At 38.5% G+C, this 22117-nt stretch overlaps 1 protein-coding gene across 4 annotated transcripts in view; it reads right to left on the bottom strand.

The window, feature by feature from the left end:
- LOC138761280 (mediator of RNA polymerase II transcription subunit 13-like) overlaps positions 1 to 22117 on the bottom strand; it is a 246699-nt gene that overhangs the window by 89941 nt on the left and 134641 nt on the right. For all 4 annotated transcript variants that reach the window (XM_069933152.1, XM_069933155.1, XM_069933153.1 and 1 more), the window contains one exon: positions 10930 to 11013. In XM_069933152.1, coding sequence (XP_069789253.1) covers positions 10930 to 11013 — 84 coding nt within the window. The remainder of the gene's footprint in view (positions 1 to 10929; positions 11014 to 22117) is intronic.

The raw sequence follows: 22117 nt of genomic DNA, 5'->3' as shown, positions 1-22117 counted from the left end.
ATCAAATCAAGGGATAAAAGTTGTGCAGTTTAATTAAAGTTACAAACAAAAATCTTCATATTGAAAATAAATTGAAATAGGAATATTTAATATAGTTCTCTTTAAGTAGGCATGTAAACTCACTTGTATATTGACCTAATGAGCAGGAGGGGGCTGTTTCTGGAGGGACAGACAGGAAGCGAAATGTCATTTACTTGGCAAAGTTGTTAATTTGAAATATTATATTTATATTATATTATATAATGTGTAAACTTAATTGATTTCAACATTGAAGTGCTTCAGAGAACGCCGTTTCGTTCTTTTGCATCTAGTGCAAAAATGTAGATTTTTCTTTAACTCCAGTTATGGGCAACTAACATACAGAAAATTAATAGAAAAATGAGTTAAGATCAAGGCTAACAACTTTTAATGAGTGTATTTGCATCTTGTTAATGCTCACAGCTAAGCTGAGTTGAAGAGGGAACTTAAGTTGCTTGAATACAAAAGGTATATCAAATGGGATAATTTGTATCAGTGAGATGAACGCATTAGCCCCCAAAAATCTTTCCTCCAATTTTGTGGTGGTAATAAACTGCATGGATAATTTTGTGCTGTTGTGTCATATTGGTGAATCCAAATTCCTTACAGGCATGACTGGATTTTTTTTAGTTCAAAATGATGTGATGACCATCACAATCCTGAATTATATGACAAAGTTGAAAGAAATCAACAGAAAATTCAGATAAGCACTAGTTTATGACTGCAAGTAAAGTTATACAGCAGCAAACAAGTAAACTCAGCATGAATGATTAAACTTTAAATGTGTGAAGAGCTACAGAAGTCAGGAATGAACAAATCCATTTCTTCATTCAAAAGATACCTTTGTAATATCTGGAGAAAAGTCAAAAATTCCATTAAGCCTAGCAAATAATATTTGTTTGACAGGAATTCAAACTGTGAGGTGAATTCTGTAGGCAAAAACAAGTTAATGACCCTGATGAAAAAAAAAACAGTAAGTATACATCCATCATTGAGCTGCATGCACAGTTGAGTTTATCATCCAGGCCATCACGCACAAGGTCTTGACATCCACAAATCCACCTGACATTTGCCAAGTGTCAGCAAATGCCTTAATAGTACCAACAGAATTCAGAACTGTCAGGTTTACAATCATTCATGCAGTCAAACTGGCTAAAATCCTTCATGCTTGTCCTTACAACTCCAATCCACTCAAATAAACAGGACACCCACACAATCAGTCAAAGGAACAGATTCTAAAATGTGGCATCAAATAAAACATCTCCTTGTTTCTAAAAGCCAGGGTCAAAGCTCAGACTATTTATGAAGCAATAGGCCCAATAATTGGAATAAAATTAGAGGTGGAGGCAGCACTGAAAATATTTACGATTTGAATCACTTTTGAAATGCATATCAATTAAAAATAACAATGCATCAGCAAAGTATTGCAAATGTCGGATAGATCGGAAATTGAATAAAATGCTCAATTAGTCAAGCAGTATATGGAGAGAAATACAATATTTCAAATTAACAACTTTGCCAAGTAAATGACATTTCGCTTCCTGTCTGTCCCTCCTGCTCATTAGGTCAATATACAAGTGAGGGTGGAGAGTGAAGGGGAATCTTTAATATAAATCCTGTTTCTCTCAGTGGATGATATCCAGCTTTATCATTTTCAACCTTTTATAACAATTTAAAACATGCTCGATATTGGATTTCTCTTCAAATAAATCATAAATCTGTGCAAATGATTTAGTGGACATTACACTGTCAGATCTCGTTGGATAGCAGAGCAGGCTTGACAGGTCAATTGGCCTGTTTCTGCTCAACTTTCTTAGTCTTTACAAGTTTACTTTACTACACTTGTAGTTCAAGGAAACTGATCATAACGAGAAGGAATGATCAACAGGTGCCATGAGGATGAACGCAGACTCAATTGAAAAGTTTAATGAAGCTGCGCATTTACTCAGCATTAAACTAGTATAATTCTGAGAATGGTTTTCTCAAAATTAGAGAAGGTACACTTACCTTTTATTTTTCATTTAAAAGATACAGGAAATTAATGTAATCAGCATTCTCAAACAATATATTCTGTCACATGGCAGGTTTTTCTTGAAGAAATGGATTGGAATTTCAAGCTAAAGTTCATTGTTACATGTCATAAGCTACATTGGAAAAAGTTAATTTTGCATACTAACAATTTAGCCCATGCAAAGGTTCAGAAAATAGAGTTACAGAGATTGGTTGGAACAGAGTGAAGGCAACATTATCTTTCCCAGTGCAAGATTCATTCATGGTGGTGTAATTTCACATTCATGAATCTGCTTTCCCACCAGAGGAGGGAGAAGAGTGTGACTGGGGTGAGATGAGTAACTGTGACACATGAACTGCTTTTCTCAGACAGCAAGAAGTGTAGATATAATCGATGGAGAAGGTCATTGTTGTGATCTGATCTGCATTTTCAACTCTGAAATTCCTGTATCTGAAGAAAAAAAATGTACATAGAACATGACAGAAACAGGCACTTCGGCCCTTCTCGTCTGTGCTGAATCTTTTTTTGCCTAGTTCTACTGACCTGCACCCAGTCCATAGGCCTCCACACCTCTCTCATCCATGTACCTGTCCAAATTCTTCTTAAATGTTAAAATTGAGACTGCATTCACCACTTCAGCTGCAAACTCGTTCCGCACCCCCACCACTCTGTGTGAAGTTGCCCCTCATGTTCCTCCTAAACTTTTCCCCTTTCACTCTGAACCAATGGTCTGATTTGTATCTCACCTACCCTCAGTGGAAAAAATCCTATTTACATTTACTCTGTCTAACCCCTCATAATTTTAAATATCTCTATCAAATCTCCCCTCATTCTACGCTCCAGGGAATAAAGTCCTAACCTGTTCAACCTTTCCCTGTAACTCAGTTTCTGAAGTTCGGGCAACCTCCTAATAAATCTTTCTTCACTCTTTCCATCTTATTGATGTCTTTCCTATAGTTAGGGACTAAAACTGCACACAATACTTTAACGTACCATTCCAACTCCTGTAATCAATACCTTGATTTATGAAGGCCAATATGTCAAAAGCTCCTTTTACAACCCGATCCACCTGAGACACCTCTTTCAGGGAATTATATATCTGGATTGCCAGATCACTCTGTTCTACCGCACTCCTCAGTGCCCTACCATTTACCATGTATGTACTTTCTTGGTTTGTTCTTCCAAAATGCAACACTCGCACTTGTCTGCATTGAATTCCATCTGCCATTTTTCATCTAATTTTTCCAGATAGTCCAGATCCTTCTGCAAGTTTTGAAAACTTTCTTCGCTGTTCATAATACCTCCAATTTTAGTGTCATCTGCACACTTGCTGATCCAATTTACCAGATTGTCATTTATATCACTGGTCTGGATGAAAAACCACAATGGTCCCGGAAGTGATCCCTGAAGCACACCACTCATCACAGGCCTCCAGTCTGAGAAGCAATCACTTCCCACTACTCTCTGACTTCTCCGGTCCAGCAATTGTCAAATTCAGTTCACTACTTCATGAATACCTAGCATCTGAACCTTTCTGTCTAACCTTCCATGTGGGACCTTGTCAAAGGCCTTAGTGAAGTCCATGTAGACAACATCCACACCTTTTCCTTAGTCAACTTTCCTGGTAACCTCCTTGAAGAACTCTACAATAGTGGTTCTCAATCTTTTTCTTTTCAACTCACATACAAATTTAAGCATTACTATGCCATAGGTGCTCTGTGATTAGTGTGGCATTGCTTAAGGTGGTATGTGGGTGGAAAGAATAAGTTTGAACACCACTGATTTAATCGTACCTAACTGGCTCAACATGTGCATGGTTTCATAACTTCAAAGGAAATGGGCCAATGACAATTTTTCTCAAGCAAAATATTTTAGTAACAATTGAGTCTAGAGCAGTGATTCACAATCTTCCCTTCCCACACTCAGACCACCTTAAGCAATCCCTTACTAATCACAGAGCACCGATGGTATAGGGATTACTTAAAGTGATATGCAAGTGGAAAGAAAAACGTTGAGAACCACTGCTCTACAAGATTGGTTAAACACAACCTACCAAGCACAAATCCATGTTGACTATCCCCAAACCCTAGTCCATGGCTATCCAAATAATTGTATATCCAAACTCTTAGAAAACCTTTTAATAATTGAACTACTAATGATGTCAGGCTCACTTATCATTTCCAGGGTTACTTTTGAAGCCTTTTTCAAGCAAAGGAAAAACTTGGGGGTCCAATTCTCTGGCATCACACACCTAGGACATTTTAAATATTCCTGCCAGAGACCCTGCAATTCCTACACTAGTCTCCCTCAAGGTCCGAGGGAATATCTTGTCAGGTGCCAATTCTCAGGACAAGAATAAATTCCAGAGGGTTGTTAACTCAACCTGCAACATCACAGGCACCAGACTTCACTCCATCGAGGATATCTACATGAGGTGGTATCTTAAAAAAAAAGTTGCTATGCTCAAAGACCCTCACCATGCAGGCCATGCTCTCTTCACTTTTACCACCAAGAAAAAGATACAGGAGCCTAAAGACAAGCACTCAACGGCAAAAGGACAACTTTTTCCCTGTTGCCATCAGATTTCTGAATAATCAATAAAGACACTGCCCTACTTTTCATGCACTGCTATTTTATTTTATAGCAATGTTGTAAGATGGTCTTGTCCTTCAACCCAACTCCCTGAACTCTCCTTACAGGACCTCCTCATTCTTCCTACCCATGTCATTGGTCCCTAAACGGACCATGACATTTGGCTGCTCACCCTTCCTCCTGATAATGCTGTGAACTTGATCTGACCCTGACGCCAGGGAGGCAATATACCATCTGGGACACTCTATCTCTTCCACAGAACCTCTCATCTGTCCCCCGAACTATGAAATGCATAGCTTTGCCTCTTCTCCCTCCCCTTCTTAGCTATAGGATCAGACTCCATGCCAGAGAAATGATCTCCGTGGCTTGTCCCTGGTAGGTTCCCCTCCCCCCCAACAGTATCCAAAATGGTATACTAGTTATTGAGGGGGACAGCCACAGGGGTGTTCTGCACTGCCTGCCTGTTCCCTTTTCCTCTTCTGACTGTTGCCCATCTACCCTCTGTCACATTTGTGGCCCGAAATGTGAAGTTAATAAAACATTAAACACAAGTTTTATCAGGTAAACTTCTCAGTGGCTTTATTCTCCCATTTCCTTTGTTCTCCTGCTTGTGTTCTTATCTCTCCCTCATACCACGTGACTTCCGGTACATCTCATACATATTCATTATCATGACACCCTCCTCCTGCCTCCTAGGTGAGATAGTGTTCCTGTAACTCCAGCCGAAGATCAGAGAGCACCTGGGCATGTGAGAGAAGAGTATTAAAAACAAGTGTGGAGGTAAAATGCAAGGGCTCCTCTGCTCAAACCTTGCATCTGTACGTGTACATATGCATGCAAAGGAGCATCTATCTACCTGCATGTACAAAGCCTCATGCAGCGAAGTCTGGTCTCCAGTCATCCAAGTCCTCCCCACCCCCCCTTAACTAGATGAGGAAGACTTCCTTCGATTTAGTAGTTGGTATGCTGGCTGCCTGATGATAAAAGAAACTATGCAGAGGCAACAACACTCTACAGTATAAAGTATGAAACTCAGCATGTCAAGACTCGGCATCTAATATCATCGTTCCCCAGAAGGTGGTGGAGAAGCTGTTCTTGCTGGGAGTCAACATCCCTCTCTGGAACTGGATTCTGGACTTCCTAACAGAAAGGTCACAGTCCGTCTGAGCCATTTGCAGTGCGTCCAGCACCATCACGCTGAGCACAGGCCCACCTCAAGGCTGTGTGCTCAGCCTGGTCCAGTTCACGTTACTGATCCATGAAATGCAACTCCACTGTCATCAATTTGCAGATGACAGAACAAAAGTTGGCCTCGTCAGCAGTAACGATGAATTGCACTACAGAGAAATGGTGGTGGGGGTTGGGGGGGAGGGGAGGAAACTTGTGATAGGGTTCAAGTAACAACCAGAGCCTCAATGTGGACAAGACAAAGGAGATGATTATGGACTTCAGGAGCTGCAGAAATAACTACCCTCCACAACACATCAATAACTCTGGAGTGGAGAGTTCCGAATTCCTTGTAGTTCACTTGACTAGTGACCTATCGTGGACACACATCTCCTCACTTGTCAGGAAGGCACAACAGCAACTACACTTCCTGAGAAGAATGAAGCAGACAAGGCTACCATCCACCATTATGTCAATCTTCTACAGAAGCTCTATCGAGGGCATTCTCGCTGGCTGCATCACAGTGTGGAACGGTTGCTGCAGAGAATTGGATTAGAGATCAATCCACAGGACCATAAGAGTCCTCCCACCCTCCCCCCACAATTGAGGTGATCAACCAGGATCATTGTCTGAAGTGGGTGTACAAAATCATTGCGATCCCTTCCACCTTGCACACAGCATCTTTGAGGTGGTCCTGTCAAAAAAGTGATACAAGCAATACAAGAGTATCAGAGCTAGCACCACCAGGCTGAGAAACGGTTACTTTCCACAGGCAGTGAAATTTGCTGACTGACCACAGGAACTGCTCACATTAAATAACCAAGACTCTCATATTCATGAAACTATATTTATTTATTGTAAAATATGAGTTCTTGTCCTGCACGAGTATTGTTCATCTTATATGTGTTAAGTCTGTTTGTGTGTCTGCGTGTTTTGCACTTGGGACCGGAGAACGCAGTTTTGTCAGGTTGTACTTATGCAATTGACAGACAATAAACTTGACTTGACTCTCAAGAAGTGAATGTGCTCTACTATCACAAGTCAAGAACACAAAACATTGACCTGATGAGCAGGAGGGAGACAATGTGAAGAAACGTCATGTGCACAAAATGATTTTCTTCATCATGAACATTCTATTTTATTGTCTCATCAACTCCTTTGCAGATTGAGAGAAGGCCTAGAACAGAATCAACACACTGCAGTCATTAGAGCACATGCCTCAAAGTGAAAGCTCTAGAATTGACAAAGGAAGACCTCTATTTCAACCCCATTAAATGTCTTGGTCTGTAGCCCAAAGAGGGACTTGCTGATTTTTCTTGGCAACTTTAATGTCAGGAAAAGAAAAGATGCAATCTTTTGGTTCAGCAGTGAGAAGGCCAACTCTACCTTGGAGCTTCTCAAGACAGGACACTGAAGAAATTTGATAAATACAAGGCTCACAGTGAAATGTTCATACTGGCTTTTGTCCTTTGATAGACCCAACTGCTTCTCTCCATCCATTGATTGTTAGATTCTTTATAACATTTCAATATATGTCAATTTGTCATTTACTTCTGGAGACTGCATAATTAAGTTATCAAAAATTCCTCCTCAAGTATACTGCAAAAATGCATTAGTGTACATGGAAACTGAGCCAGCTTGAAGATTCCCTGTTGCTGGACAATGAACACAGAACAGTACAGCACAGGAACAAGCTCTAGGTCTATCATACCTGAATCAACGATGACATCAAACTTAACTAACCCAACCAGCCTGCACACTGCCTGACCCTTCTACTCCTTGGTTGCTCATCTGTCCAAATGCCTTTCAAATATTGATATCTGTTTCTACCACTTCTCCTCGCAAATTGTTTCAGGTGTCAACCACTTTTTTTTTTTAAGATGGCCTCCCACATCTCCTTTAACGTTTACTCTCTTATTTTTAACCTATATCTTCTCGTTTATCATTTACATCTTTATAAAAAAAACCATTTATCTAATTTATACATTTTGTAATTTTACATACTTCTATCAAGTTACCCATCCACCTCCAATTCTTCAAAAACTAAGTTTGTACAACTTGGGAAAGGGCACAACTGTGCCAGAACTCAAGAGTTTCAGAGGTAGGTGTAAAAGAAAATAAGCTGAAATCAGACAGGAATTGCAAAATAAAGAAATAAGGAGAGAACTCAAAAGGGAATGTTCAAGGAGCCGGCATGGACATCAGTGAACCGGTGCGGAATCGAAAGGCCAACATGGCCTGTTTCCGCTCTGTAAATGGTTATATGGTTATATGGTTATATGGGAATCAGGAAGGTGGCAAAGGGGCCATAAAGTATCTTTAGTAAGCATGATTTAAGAGAATCCCATGGTATCTTATACATACATTAAAAACAGGGAGACAGGGAGAAGGCAGAACATTTGAGTTCAAAGGAGGGAATTTGTGCCTGGAGACAGAAGAGATGAATGATGCTAAATAAGCACTTCCTATGAGTATTCACCATAGAGAAGTATGTGGACAATTGTGAGATCAGGGAGCAAATATGCTGATATTCTAGGGTATGATCAAATCAAATTAGCGGTGGTGTTCGTTCTCTTGAACATTGTGGTGAACAAGTCCCCAAGCCTAATGAAATCCATTCCACATGACAAACTAGGAAATTATAGGCCAGTGGTCCTTGCATCATTGGTAGGAAAATGAGTGATAAAGAATGTTCAGGTAGAATCTACTTGCATCTGGAAAAGAAGAGACTTATTAATGGTTGTCTGCATGGCCTGTGGAGAAAGTCTGTGTTTAAAAACTCAAGGGTTGGGCTTTGGATGTTGTGAACATGGAGAAAAATTTAAGTGGACTAAAGAGTAAGTTTTCAGACACCACAAAGATTGGTCGAGTTGTGGATATTGAGAAAGTCTACCAAATTTTTCAACAGGATACCAATTATTTCAAAACACTGTCAGAGAAATGGCTGACTGGTATTTAATCCAGAAAAGTGAGGTGTTGCACTTTGGAAAGTCAAATTTAAGAGACAACAGCAAATATCAATACCGTTAGAAACACTGATATACAGAGGACACATGGGATGCGTCCATAGCTTCCTGAAATTGGCAAATACAAATAGAATGGTGAAGGTGGAGTGCAGCATACTTGCCTTAATTGGTAGGGGTGAGGATGAGAGTCGGAAAATCACACTGCAGCTATCCAAAAACTGGTTCGGCCACATTTGGAGTATTGTGTGCAGTTCTGGTCACCACATTATAGGAAGGATGTGGAGGCTTTGGAGAAGGTGCAATGGTAGTTCACCGGGAGACTGCCTAGATTAGGCAGTGTCGGCCATAAGGAGAGTTTGGACAAATTTCAATTGTTTGCTCTGGAGTATCAGAGGGCGAGAAAATTGAAGTATATAATATTATGAGAGGCTAAGATAGTCTGTCTTTTTGCCAGGGTTGTTATTTCATATTTATTGCTTTACAGTGAGAAGTGAAACATTTCAAGTTAATTTGCAAAGCATTTTTTTTCCTCTCACAGAGTTGCAGGTCCTAAATACACTGCTGGCAAGTAGGTACAATTGCAACAGTATTAAGGCATTTAAATGTCACTCTCATAAGTACTTCAGCCATCTTTCCAAGCAACACATTTTCAAGAGCTCTGCACATATTGCATTCTGATAATAGCTGTGTATTACCAAAGCCTACAAACAATTATGCACATTCAAAAACAGGCAGAGAACTGATTTGAAATAAAGCAGAATTAGAATCATTATGGCATATAAAGTGAAGTGAAAGAATAATTTTCAAAACTGGTTATTTTTTTTATGCACACCAGCTACTACCGATATCACTGACATCTTTTGAATGAATACAGTTATTATTTCTAAATACCTTTGGGTTTCTTGGCTAGAGTTACTTTTTACTCAGCATTTTCTTTTATAAACTGCAATTCACCGCTGTTTCAATAGTGACTGACGCCACCTCAAGAAAAAAGGTTTAGGTTTCTGATTTACTTAATTAAACGAAATTTAACGACTTGATTGATAAGAACTTCCACTTTTTTCAAAAGTATTCTTTCAACTGCACACTAACTTCTAATTGTGGCAAAAATTTTCATGGTGAACAAAAAACAGAGTAAATGAGAGCTTACAACATCTCAAATGTCAAAATGCATTCAAGCATAAATTTTGAACTTTGCATGATGATTTTCCCCCCCCCTCCAGAGCAATTTGTATTTATTTGGACATGTTAAATTACAAACAAGCTAGCAATGCCAAAGTGTATCGTTTTAATCTAATTTGTAATGATAGACCCTGAGTAATGAAAATAAAAGGCCATCAACATCTGCTTTCTGGCTAAGGAATTCAGAGCCTGACAAGTCTTATTTACTCCTTTTAACCATTCACACCATCTTCTCAGAAAAGAACAACTAGAACTATCAAACAACTTTGGAAACGAAGAACACAAATACAGTACATTGAAGTCATATTTGAACGATATTCAAAACTTCGTAACTGATGCATCACACTCAAGACAATTAAACAGGAGCCTATCAAGATCTATAGTTTATTGTCATACTGTAGCACATCTAGCATTTGCTAGTTTCCAACTTTGACTCATACCCACAGTTGAAATGTTAATTGTGGTGGTGGCATACATTAGCATGCTGCAGCACAAAATACTATAAGGTGAAGGGTCAACTTAACTGAAATTTAATAATAGGTTCCAATCAGATTGCATGTAGGCACATGTAGAACATTTTAGGTTCTGCATTTTTTCCTCCAATTCTACAGATTTCCACTAAAATGCAACAACATCTGCTTCCTTACCCAACTGCCCATTCTATCTCCATTTTTCAAAAAGTATTCCATCTCAAATTTGGATTTTAAGCACATCTTCAACATAACTAATCTGTATACAGTGCCTGTGCTTAATTTGCAACAATTTCACTAATGAATGCAAAGACGTGTTGATTGGAGTAGCAAATATAAAGTCAACAGAGCTAACATTGAAAATTATAAAAAGCACAAGAAAATCAAGACAAATTTCAACATCCATCTTTTAAGCATTCTTTTGCACTTGCTTGTCGGAGTTTAAAATAAATACACCAGCAAATAAAACCAGTTTAATACAGGCAATAATCATGGAAGTGAAATTCCTCTTCTTCATACTTACCTTTTATTAACAGACTTTTCATTTTTCTCATAGGGTTTGACAAACCATTTTCCAATCCTTACAAAGTTCTTTTCCATCAGACACCTAAAAAAATGAAAATGGGGGACATAAATTTTGTTTCTCTTTCCATTTCAAAACCTAATCATCCTTTACTTAAACTGTTCTTAATGCAATTCCAACAGCATTAAGTAAAATCTGAAATCACAAATCAAACGATGTTTAAAAAGGGGAAAAAAAAACTGTTAGAATGTTTACTAACAGGCATTGAGATTGTAAAAGCACAGATTAATTCAAGGCAGTTTCCAAAGGAAGAACAGTATATTCTTTTCTGCTCAGCGCCCATTGTGGCAATGTTAAAACAAAAATTGTTCAATATCTAAGTACAAATACAAGCTCTTAGTTCAAGACTTATTTCAAGGAGTTCCAAATCCACATTTTCTGGAGTAATACCCAAGCATGGAATTACTTTTTTTTTCCCACAGTACAAATACATCAAACAATATTGACAATAGGGAATATTCATTGAAATCACCTGCTGTATATTGAAAATGTTCTAAAATAAGTAATGCAAATTAGGAAGGGACAGCAATAACATAACACTCACAGTAACATCAGTTGCAAGCTGAAGCATCTGGCCAATCATACATAAAATATGAAATAAAAGCAGTGTTTGAAACATTCAGGTGAAGGAGGTTATGCGAAAAGAAAAAACATTTAAAATTGTATCTCACCCCAAAAAAAATCAATTTCAGTAATCTAATGACCAATAGTCTTCAGAAAAGGCTATTAAAGGTTACAGAAATAAAACCAGTAAATAAAAATCAAATTTACACATCAGCTGTGATCTAACCAAAAGACACATCAGTCTTGAGATGCCACCCCTTGGAAAGGGCAATCAGTTTGTCCAAATCTTTAACTTGATGTAAACCGTTTTTAAGGAACAAATTGTGTTGCCTGATTTAAAGCCTTGTAAACAGGTGACATTCAAATGGATGCATTTGTACAGTGCTTTTCACAACCTTTCAGTTATTCCAAATTTTGAATGTAAAAAACTCACGCATGGCAAATGTGATCTGCAACATTGATATCAATTATGCTTGGGGTTTGCAGTTACATATTTTGCTTCCAGAAGAGAATTTGAATAACCCAAATCTGTGGTTCTTTCCTTTACTATACTCAGAGGCCACCAAAGTATTCCTTTCTTCACTGTGGACCACAAAAACAAAAGCCCACAGACCATCAGTGAAGGGGCTGACATGCTGGTAATCTGGAGCCCCTTCCGAGACCATCAGCAGGAATTTTGTTCGACTGCACAATTTGGATCATTGTTTTTATTGCAAGTATTCATCTTGATTTACACATTGTTTGTTTATTATGTTAGTAAGATTTGTTTTGCAACATCATGTAAAGCAGCAAGTACTACTACCATCTGAAGCATTAGACAACATCAGTGATTTTTTCCATTATAGTAGAAAATTTTGTAACTAAATTGTGCAGAACATTTCATTTTATTCAACATACTGCTTGTTACAAATGAGGGAGGGAGATTACAGCAGATAAGAATGAAATCCCAGCAAAACAGCTTTTACCACTTGCAATTGACCTCGTCATTCCACGTTAAAACTAAAATTCAATGGAAACTCATCCAATTAACAAGTGAAATTTGGTCCCTTAAGGCAAAATTTTGATTAATGGGCAACAGTAAAAAAAATAATACCAAATTCCTGCACTAATTTCAAGAAGAATGTAGCGGCTACTACGGTAGAGCTACTAAAGTAATACAAACACCCGTGCCAGATTAGTCAACTCAAGACTCACTTATTCAGAGTTTACAAGCTTCTTTTATATACTGCATGTCCCGGGCTCCACGGGACAAGGTGGGACATCACTATAAGTTTGCTGTCGATCCACGGGACCAGAAGGTTTAAATTAAGCCCTGCGAGAGTCCTGTGCCTTTTGGCAGGAGACTCAGCAGATCTACGTGGCGTTCCTCGGCACTCAGCATCTCTCACACGTCGTGCATTGGTTGAGTATTCAGCCGTCCATATTATCGTTCCGCACGCTTGCAGAACTGCGCCGGCGACAGTTCGTGATACCGTGCTGTGCGCCCACTCTGCCCGCTACAACAACATTTTTTTTAAAAAAGCACAACATTTGAAATTATAATTGCATTATTCGTTTGCTCTAATCCCAGTTAGTCCAATTGCTAGATAATCTCGAACCCATCAGATAGATTTTAGAAGTATACATGTAGCAACTGACGCTTGCAGAAATTTTATAAAATCAAATCACGAGGTCAGTCTATTTTTAAGTCAGACAAATCGCATAACTTTTGCATTCATCACCTTCAACTTGGGTTATATCAGCTGATTAAAAACAATGAACAATTTCATATTAGGAATTACATTTTCATTTAAAAAATATGAACTGAGAAAACAACTACTTTAAATTTCTCACAAATGTGTCCAACAGATTGTGGATGGCACAACAGTTTATGCTGCTGCTTCACAGCTCCAGGTGCATGTTATTGGTAAAAGTATCAAAGGGAGATTCATGGGCAAGTCTAAGAATGAATTGCAGAGAATGAGAAAAATATAACTGATATGATCCTTCTGCTAGGAGTTGGCATGGACCCAATAGGCTCAACAGTCCCCTTCTGCATTATAAATCAAATAATGTGGAATCATGCTCAAAATGAGCCAGAATTCACTCACAATTTAACCACAACAGCACATTATAACATGATCAAGACTGACATGAACTTTCACCCTGAACTCAGCAACCTACAGGACCAAGCTTCAGATGTAGGTTTGCACCTTTGCCCCTTCGACCTACAGGACCGAGCCTCCATCACAAACTCCCACTCTGGCTCTGGAAGCACACATGCCTCTCTCTCTCCACACTCTGGATTCCCAACCCTCCCCATCCTTTCTTGGACCCTTCCTACCCTCCACCTCCTGATCCACCCCATCCTCCTCCCCTTTGTGACAGCCTCCACCCCACTGAACCTCCCCCTAATCATCATTCATCATCCCCTTAGTCTTTCCCCTCTCAGAGACTAAACGCTCTGTCCTCAGTGGAGGTCTCACCTTCATCCTGCTTCGCCCATACCTTAACTAGTTCAGTGCACGCCATTAAATCGAACTCTTCTTCCGTCGGCTCCGTCTCTATGCCTATTTCCACAACCATGATTCTCCACCCCCACGGATCTCTTCTCTCATTTTAAAATGTCTTCCTCCTCATTCAGGTGTTCTACCTGCTCTGGACCTTTATATCTCCAAATGCTGCCGTGACATCAAACATCTCAACCTCACTACTCCCCTCACTTATTCCAATCTCACCCCTTCAGAATGCCTTGCGCTCCACTCTCTCCACACCAATCTGAACCTCACCATCAAACCTGGTCTGGTGCACTGACCTTTATCTGGCTGAAGCCAGATGACAACTCTCAGATACCTCCTCTTACTTACCCCTCCAAAACTCATCAAGCCACTGTATCACACACCATCTCGGAACTCATCACTTCCGGTCGCCTCCCTTGCACTGCCACCAACCTTATTATTTCTCAACCTGCCTGTTTCTACCTCCTACACAAGATCCACAAAACCCGATTATCCTGGCAGACCCATCATGTCCACGTGCTCCTGCCTCATTTAATTGGTCTCCACATTTTTTTGAATATTTAAAATTTTCAATACATGTAATTAATAAACAATTATACAAAAGAGCAAATGTTTAAATTTAAGAAAATCTCATTCATTACATGGTTATAACCCCTTTCCTCCCAAGACCACTTACTCCCCAAATATATAATATATAGCGATATAAAGAAAAAGATAACATCATGGATTGCTCAGAGGATCGCTTCCAACAGACAGAACTCCAACAAAGTTTATTTGATCAATTTAAGGAAGAAACAACACGGGTCTCAAGAGGCTGGAAAAACACCTCTAAATATTTATACTAAAATTTGCATATACAGGCTCAAAATTTACAAAAATATACTGCATTTATTTGTCAAACTCTAAGTGATTTTCAACAAGGGAATACAGCTTTGAACTTCTGCATTCCATCTTCCCATACTTAAATGTGAATCTGATTTTCAAGTCACTGCAATACATTTCCTTGCCACTGCTAATGCTATTTTTACCAATTTAATTTGTTGATAGTTTCATCATAAGTCTTGTTCCTTATATAATGCCTGTGACTTATTCTAAGAAACATCCTAAATCCATCCAAAAAGGCGGTATTTTTGGACATGACCAAATTGATTGCAAGAAAGTTCCCATCTCCTCACGACATCTAAAACATTGATCTGATAAATTTGATTTCATTCTATTCAATTTTTGTGATGCCAAGTATAGCTGAAGTAAAAAATTGTATTGAACTAATCTACATCTTACATTCAATCTCTAGAGAGATTCAGCCATCTTTTCTCATTAATTGTAATATACAAATCCAACTCTCATTTCTGTCCATATTTATGCACTCCCTATTTAAAAGTTCCTGTTTGCAATAAAAGGTACATTGCAGAAGTAAATTTCTTAGTATTTCCTCTCCTAATAAGTTTCCACCTCACTACAAGTGGATAACAACATCGCTGGACTTAACTTTTCTCTCAAATATCCTCTCAGTTGAAAATAACATAAAAGAGTATTGTCAGCTATTCAGTATTTATTCCTTATTTGTTCAATTGACATGAATTGACCTTGTTTATAACAACCTTCAATACTGTAATACCTTTACAAATCCAAATATTTAAAACTCGATTGTCATTTGAAAAAGGTATAACTTGATTTTGATTCAAAGGCAATATACTTCCTATTATTCAAATTTCATCATTTATCTTGTTCCGAATAGTAATCAAATGTTTTAACACCAGCTAACGATTTTGAATCCTATTTATATATAAATTTCTCTGCTAATCTGTCTCCTATTTTATCTAATTCTATTTTAACCCATGCCAGTTTTTTTATCCTTCAAAAAGAGAAGTAAGAAATCTCATTTGTGCTGCTTGGTAAAAATTCTTAAAATTAGGAAGTTGTAGGCCTTCCACTTCATATTTTCATAGAAACTCTTGACATCTTTCCTTTCCAAAAGAAATTTCCTGAAATGATTATTTAATTCTTGAAAAAAGTCCTGTGGTGATAATTAAGGTAAAGTTTGAAAAAGCTATTGTATTTTTGGAAATATATTCATTTTAACACCAATTAACTCTTCCTACTAATGTTATAGTTAAAAACATCCATTTAAAAAAAAAATCTTCTTCAACCTTTTTGGGTTATGGCAAATTATTGAGTTTATATAAATTTGTTAGATTATCTACTTGAATTCTTAAATATTTAATCCCATTTTTGGCTACTTAAATAGAGTATTTCTTTGGCAATGACTATAATTTCCTTCCATAAGAGGCACAATTTCACTTTATCCCAATTTATTTTACAACCTGAAATCTTACCATATTTTTACAAATTAAAATGTAATTTCCACAAGGAAGTTTCTGGTTTTGCCAAATATATTAAAAAGTCATCTGCAAATAAACTAATTGTAATGCTCTTCTTGACAAACCTTAAATCCTTTAATTTCCAAATTGCTCCCAATTACCTCTGCTGGTGGGTCCATAGCTAGTATAAATAAAGCTGGAGATGAGGGCCATCCTTGCCTACTTGATCTTGTTAATTGGAATGAAGCAGATATGTCCATTAGTTACTACTTTAGATTTGGGATCATTATATACTGCGTTAATCCAATTTATAAAAGTTGGGCTGAACCCAAATTTGTCCCACATTTTAAACAAAAAGGCCCATTCTAATCTCTAAAATTCTTTTTCTGCATCTGAAGCCATAACAACTCTTTTTTGTGAGAAATGTATAATGCTAATTAATTTGGCCACATTGTCTGCCAATTGCCACTGTATCACACACCATCTCGGAACTCATCACTTCCGGTTGCCTCCCTTGCACTGCCACCAACCTTATTATTTCTCAACCTGCCTGTTTCTACCTCCATATTTATTCATTTAAATAATAATTTAGTCACCCTCTTTGTCAGTATTTTAGCAAGATTTTTTTAATCTGCATTTAATAATGAAATAGGTCTATAGGATGAAAGTTTTAAAGGGTCTCTATCTTTTTTTTGGTATCACAGTAATTATTGCAGTTGAAAATGATTCTGGGAGAGTACGAGCTGTTGATGCTTGATGTAACATACTCAAAAATAGAAATCAATAAATCTTTAAATTTTTTGTAAACTTCAGGCAGAAAACTATCTTCTCCCAGAGATACTTAGTAATGAACCAATTACCTCCTTAATTTTTAGCTTTGTAAAATAAGCACTCAGTTCTGTTAGTTTTTCCATACTCAATCTAGATAAAATCATCCGAGATAACTATCTATCTATTTTACTTTCACGTTTTAAAGACTCTGACCTATATAATTTAGAATAGAAATTCTTAAAATTTATTTCTTGTGGCTTATAACTAACGACATTCAAATAATTTTAACTATATTAATTGTTCTTGACTCCTTTTCTACTTTCAATTGTCATGCAAGTACTTTGCAATCATTCGGCTAACTCATAGTACATCTTTTTTCTCTGTATTTTAAGTTTGCAATGTATTGCATTGAAGTTTTTTTTAATTAATTAGTTGCCTACGTTTTGCCTCAGACCTTCTCCTTTGAAGATCTTTTTCCAAAACCATTATTTCTTGTTCTAATTGATCTACCTCTTTCATGTACTTTTTCTTAATTTTTAGAAGTAAAGCTTATAATTTGGCCTCTGAAATATGCTTTCAAAGCATCCCATATTACAAACCCATGATTCATGGAGTTCAAGATTGTATCACAAAATAATTGAATTTGTCTTCGAATTAAATCACGAAAATCTGTTTTTTTTAATAATAATAAATTCAATCTCCATTTCTTAACCGACTTCTCTTTATAAGTCATTACAATCTTCATTATTAAAGGGGAATGATCAGATTAAATTCTCACCTTATGTTCAGCTTCTAATATTCTACCTTGTAATTGTGCTGAAATTAAAAATAAATAAATTCTAGAATAGGAATTTGAATAAAAAGAATAATCCCTTTCTCAAGGATTAATTCTTCTCCACACATCTATTAAATTCAAGTCCCTCATTAATGCCAATGTAGTTTTTGTTGCTTTAGCTCTTGGTATTCCTTTAATAGTTCGAAGTAAAATTAGATCGAAACAAAAATTAAAATTTTCTCCTACTGAAATATTCTCATCTGTCTCTGCTAAATTCAAAAATGTATCCTGTATAAATTTCTCATCATCCACATTTGGTGCCTACAGGTTCAAAAGAATCCATAATTCTGAATATATTTGACAGTATACCATCACACATCTCCCTGCAGGATTAGTTACTATATTTTGTATTTTAATTGAAAGATTTTTTTTCCATAAAAACTGCCATTTCCCTTGCCTTAAACAAAGATGCAACTTCACACAACCCAGTCTCTCGAACTTCAAATGTTCTCTTTCAATTAAATGAGTTTCTGGGAAAATAAGCTAAGTCTGCTCCTATTTTTTTTAAAATGTGTTTACACTCTCTTTCTTTTCACCCTCCCGTTTAATCCATTAGCATTAAAATTTATGAATTTCACTATATTACTCATCTTAATAACCACTGCTTCCTCCACCTCAGAATCCTCATCCCTCAACTCTACTCATATCCAATGTGTTGGCATGTACTTCCTCTGGCAATCCAGATGGAAAAAAGAATACAGATTTACATTTGAAGCATACATGTTTGCACATTTATAACTATACATCTTTGGCTTGGCTTCGCGGATGAAGATTTATGGAGGGGTTTGTCCACGTCTGCTGCAGGCTCGTTGGTGACTGACAAGTCCGATGCGGGACAGGCAGGCACGGTTGCAGCGGTTGCAAGGGAAAATTGGTTGGTTGGGGTTGGCTGTTGGGTTTTTCCTCCTTTGTCTTTTGTCAGTGAGGTGGGCTCTGCGGTCTTCTTCAAAGGAGGTTGCTGCCCGCCGAACTGTGAGGCGCCAAGATGCACGGTTGGAGGTGATATCAGCCCACTGGCGGTGGTCAATGGGGCAGGCACCAAGAGATTTCTTTAAGCAGTCCTTGTACCTCTTCTTTGGTGCACCTCTGTCTCAGTGGCCAGTGGAGAGCTCGCCATAGAACACGATCTTGGGAAGGCGATGGTCCTCCATTCTGGAGAGGTGACCCACCCAGCGCAGTTGGGTCTTCAGCAGCATGGATTCGATGCTTGCGGACTCTGCCAGCTCGAGTACTTCGATGTTGGTGATGAAGTCATTCCAATGAATGTTGAGGATGGAGCGGAGACAGCGCTGATGGAAGCGTTCTAGGAGCCATAAGTGATGCCGGTAGAGACCCATGATTCAGAGCCGACAGGAGCATGGGTATGACAACGGCTCTGTATACGCTGATCTTTGTGTGTTTCTTCAAGTGGTTGCTTTTCCAGATTATTTTGTGTAGTCTTCCAAAGGCGCTATTTGCCTTGGCGAGTTTGTTGTCTATCTCTTTGTCGATCCTTGCATCAGATGAAATGGTGCAGCCAAGGTAGGTAAACTGGTTGACCGTTTTGAGTTGTGTGTGCCCGATGGAGATGTGGGGGAGCTGGTGGGGAGCTGGCTGATGGAGGACCTCAGTTTTCTTCAGGCTGACTTCCAGGCCAAACATTTTGGCAGTTTCGGCAAAACAGGTCGTCATGCGCTATATATAACTATATATAAACAAAGTAAACCCCATCCCCCACTAAGTGTTGTTTAGAAAATACCCAACACTAACTCCCTCTATTTTACAGGCTGTGACCAAGGTCACAATTTCCTACATGATTGTATTGGGAAGGGTTGTGGCTGTCACGTGATAGCACTGTCTCTTACCTAGTCGGAGGACACCAGCTGTCAATCAAGGTTTTGATCAACCCAATCATTAATACACATCTCGCTGTTGGCTCCATGCAAATTACCTGGACAGGACTCTCCAGCCTGCCTGAACTTGGCCTTGGTTCATTGGCTGTTGTAATTGGATTAACCCTCCTAGCACCAAGCCATTTTCACCTGCTCACGACCAGGGCTGGACCCAGGCCTAGAAACATGAAAGGCCTCTGGAGAAACTGTTGGTAAGATGTGCACTGTTAAAAGGGTTGGAAGCATTTAATTAGTGTCCCTTGTAGCATTGAGCATGCCTGGACTGAATTAAGGGGTGGTGGGGGATCTTTGTGAATTTTTTCCTTGATCACTGCATGTACCAGTTCATTGCATGTGTATTTTGTTGCTATACTGTTTTCCCCATATTGTCCACTATTATTTTCCCACAGCGGCTGTTAACTCTCTGTGTGTGTGCGTGCGTTGCATCTGTTACCATTTCCCACACTTGCCTTCTGTAAATAAAATCCTTCCCCATCAAAACTGTGTCCAGAGTCCTTGCCTTTAAGTCCAATCAAATCTGTTTCCTCACTCACAACAACGATACAGGAGTTGAACCACATCTTGTCCCCAACCCTACACATAAAAAACCTTTCAAAAACCAACAAGAAAAATGAGTAGGCAGTATTCTAGATTATTCAATCCTGCATGAACTGCCATATAAATTTAGTCCATCTAAAACATATCAACAACTGTTCTTCTGATCCTTCATTCCACCTGGGCTATTGGAAAATTTTGCACAAACTCTTCTAGCTTGGACAAAGCTCGAAAATAATTTATTTTTGCCTCTAGGCAGGAAAATCTTCAAAGCTGACACAATACTAACCAATATCCTTTTTCCAAAATAATTTTCTTAACTAGGTTAAATTCTCTTCTTTTTAACAAGTCTGTACTTATATCAGGGTAATATAAAACTTTACTCCCTTCATACTCAAGTGGGCCTTTTCTTGCTCTTGCCCTTCTGCCACTAAGGTCAGGATCTTCTCTCTTGATATCGAAGAAACTTAATTAGCAGTTTTGCTCTGAGGGCTCTGTGTGCTCTTTCTCAATAGGGCCATCAAAGTTCGCTTCTTCCGATACTTCAGGAATCCATTTCTTAACAAAGCCATTTGGATCTTGTGGGTCTTAAAGAAGTGGAGGAACTATTTTAATATTTTTATTAAAAGCATCCAAGACTATTTATTTCTCCTTTCATTTCCTTTTTCATTCCATGAAATTCTCTCATTAATAAATCAATATTGGTTATATCTTTGACTTTGCATTTACTTTATTTTAAAGTTTTAACTTCTTTCAGTACCTCTTCTAGTTGCTGATCTTCCTCATCGCTGCTGGTCCATTGCAAGTCCAACTCCTGATGGCATCTCTAAAGCCCCAGCTTTTCGCGCATGGGCAATTCACTTCTGGATTCTTTCCCGACGCCATCTCTCAATCAGTGTGGGAGAGGGACTTTGGCAGAAGTTCCTTCAACAGAATCACTCGCCCAGGGATTAGCTTGACAGCTAGCTCCCTGCTTCAGGCTTGCAGTTGGCCTGATATGTCTTCTGACCTTCTCTTCACATCAGGGTCCAGATAAGGATGCAGCAGTTTTATATTTCTTTGGAGGTATTTTTAAAATGTTGTGAAGTATTTAAATGTACGTCAAAAGTTTTTAACAGTTTAAAACATTGCTTAGTCTGTACTTTTTTTACTCATTTACCAGGAGGGTCAGGCTGCTATGCCCTAACCCTACGACATCACTTGATATCCACTTCCCCCACCCCATCTCCACTAACCTTGACTTTGTTTTGGCCAGTCCAGTCCCTCCCCCTTACATCTGCAACGCGTCACACGTCTTCAACTTCTAGTTCCCTGAATTTGACCATCTCATATTTACTATGGATATCCAATCCCTATATATCTTCGCTCCCCACAATGAAGGCCTCAAAGCCCTTTGCTTCTTTCTGAACAATGAAACCAACCAGTTCCCTTTCACCACCACCCTCCTCCAGCTGTCAGAACTTGTCCTCACCCTCAATTTCTCCTTTGACTCATCCCATTTTCTCAGGTTAAAGAGATAGTTATGGGTACCCTCATGGGCCCCAGCTGTGCCGGTCTTATTATTGGCCATGTGGAGCAATCCATGTTACAGGCCTACACAGGCAAGGCCCCTCAACTCTTCCTCTGCTGCATCGATGACTACTTTGGTGCTGCCTCATGTACTCATCATGAGCTTATTCACTTCATCCACTCTGCTCCCAACTTTCACCCCGA

This window comes from Narcine bancroftii, chromosome 4 (genome assembly GCF_036971445.1).
Source record: "Narcine bancroftii isolate sNarBan1 chromosome 4, sNarBan1.hap1, whole genome shotgun sequence".
In the NCBI taxonomy this organism is placed as follows: Eukaryota; Metazoa; Chordata; class Chondrichthyes; order Torpediniformes; family Narcinidae; genus Narcine; species Narcine bancroftii.
The sequence above is the reverse complement of the archived record's forward strand: the minus strand, read 5'-3'. Positions and strand labels throughout refer to the sequence as shown.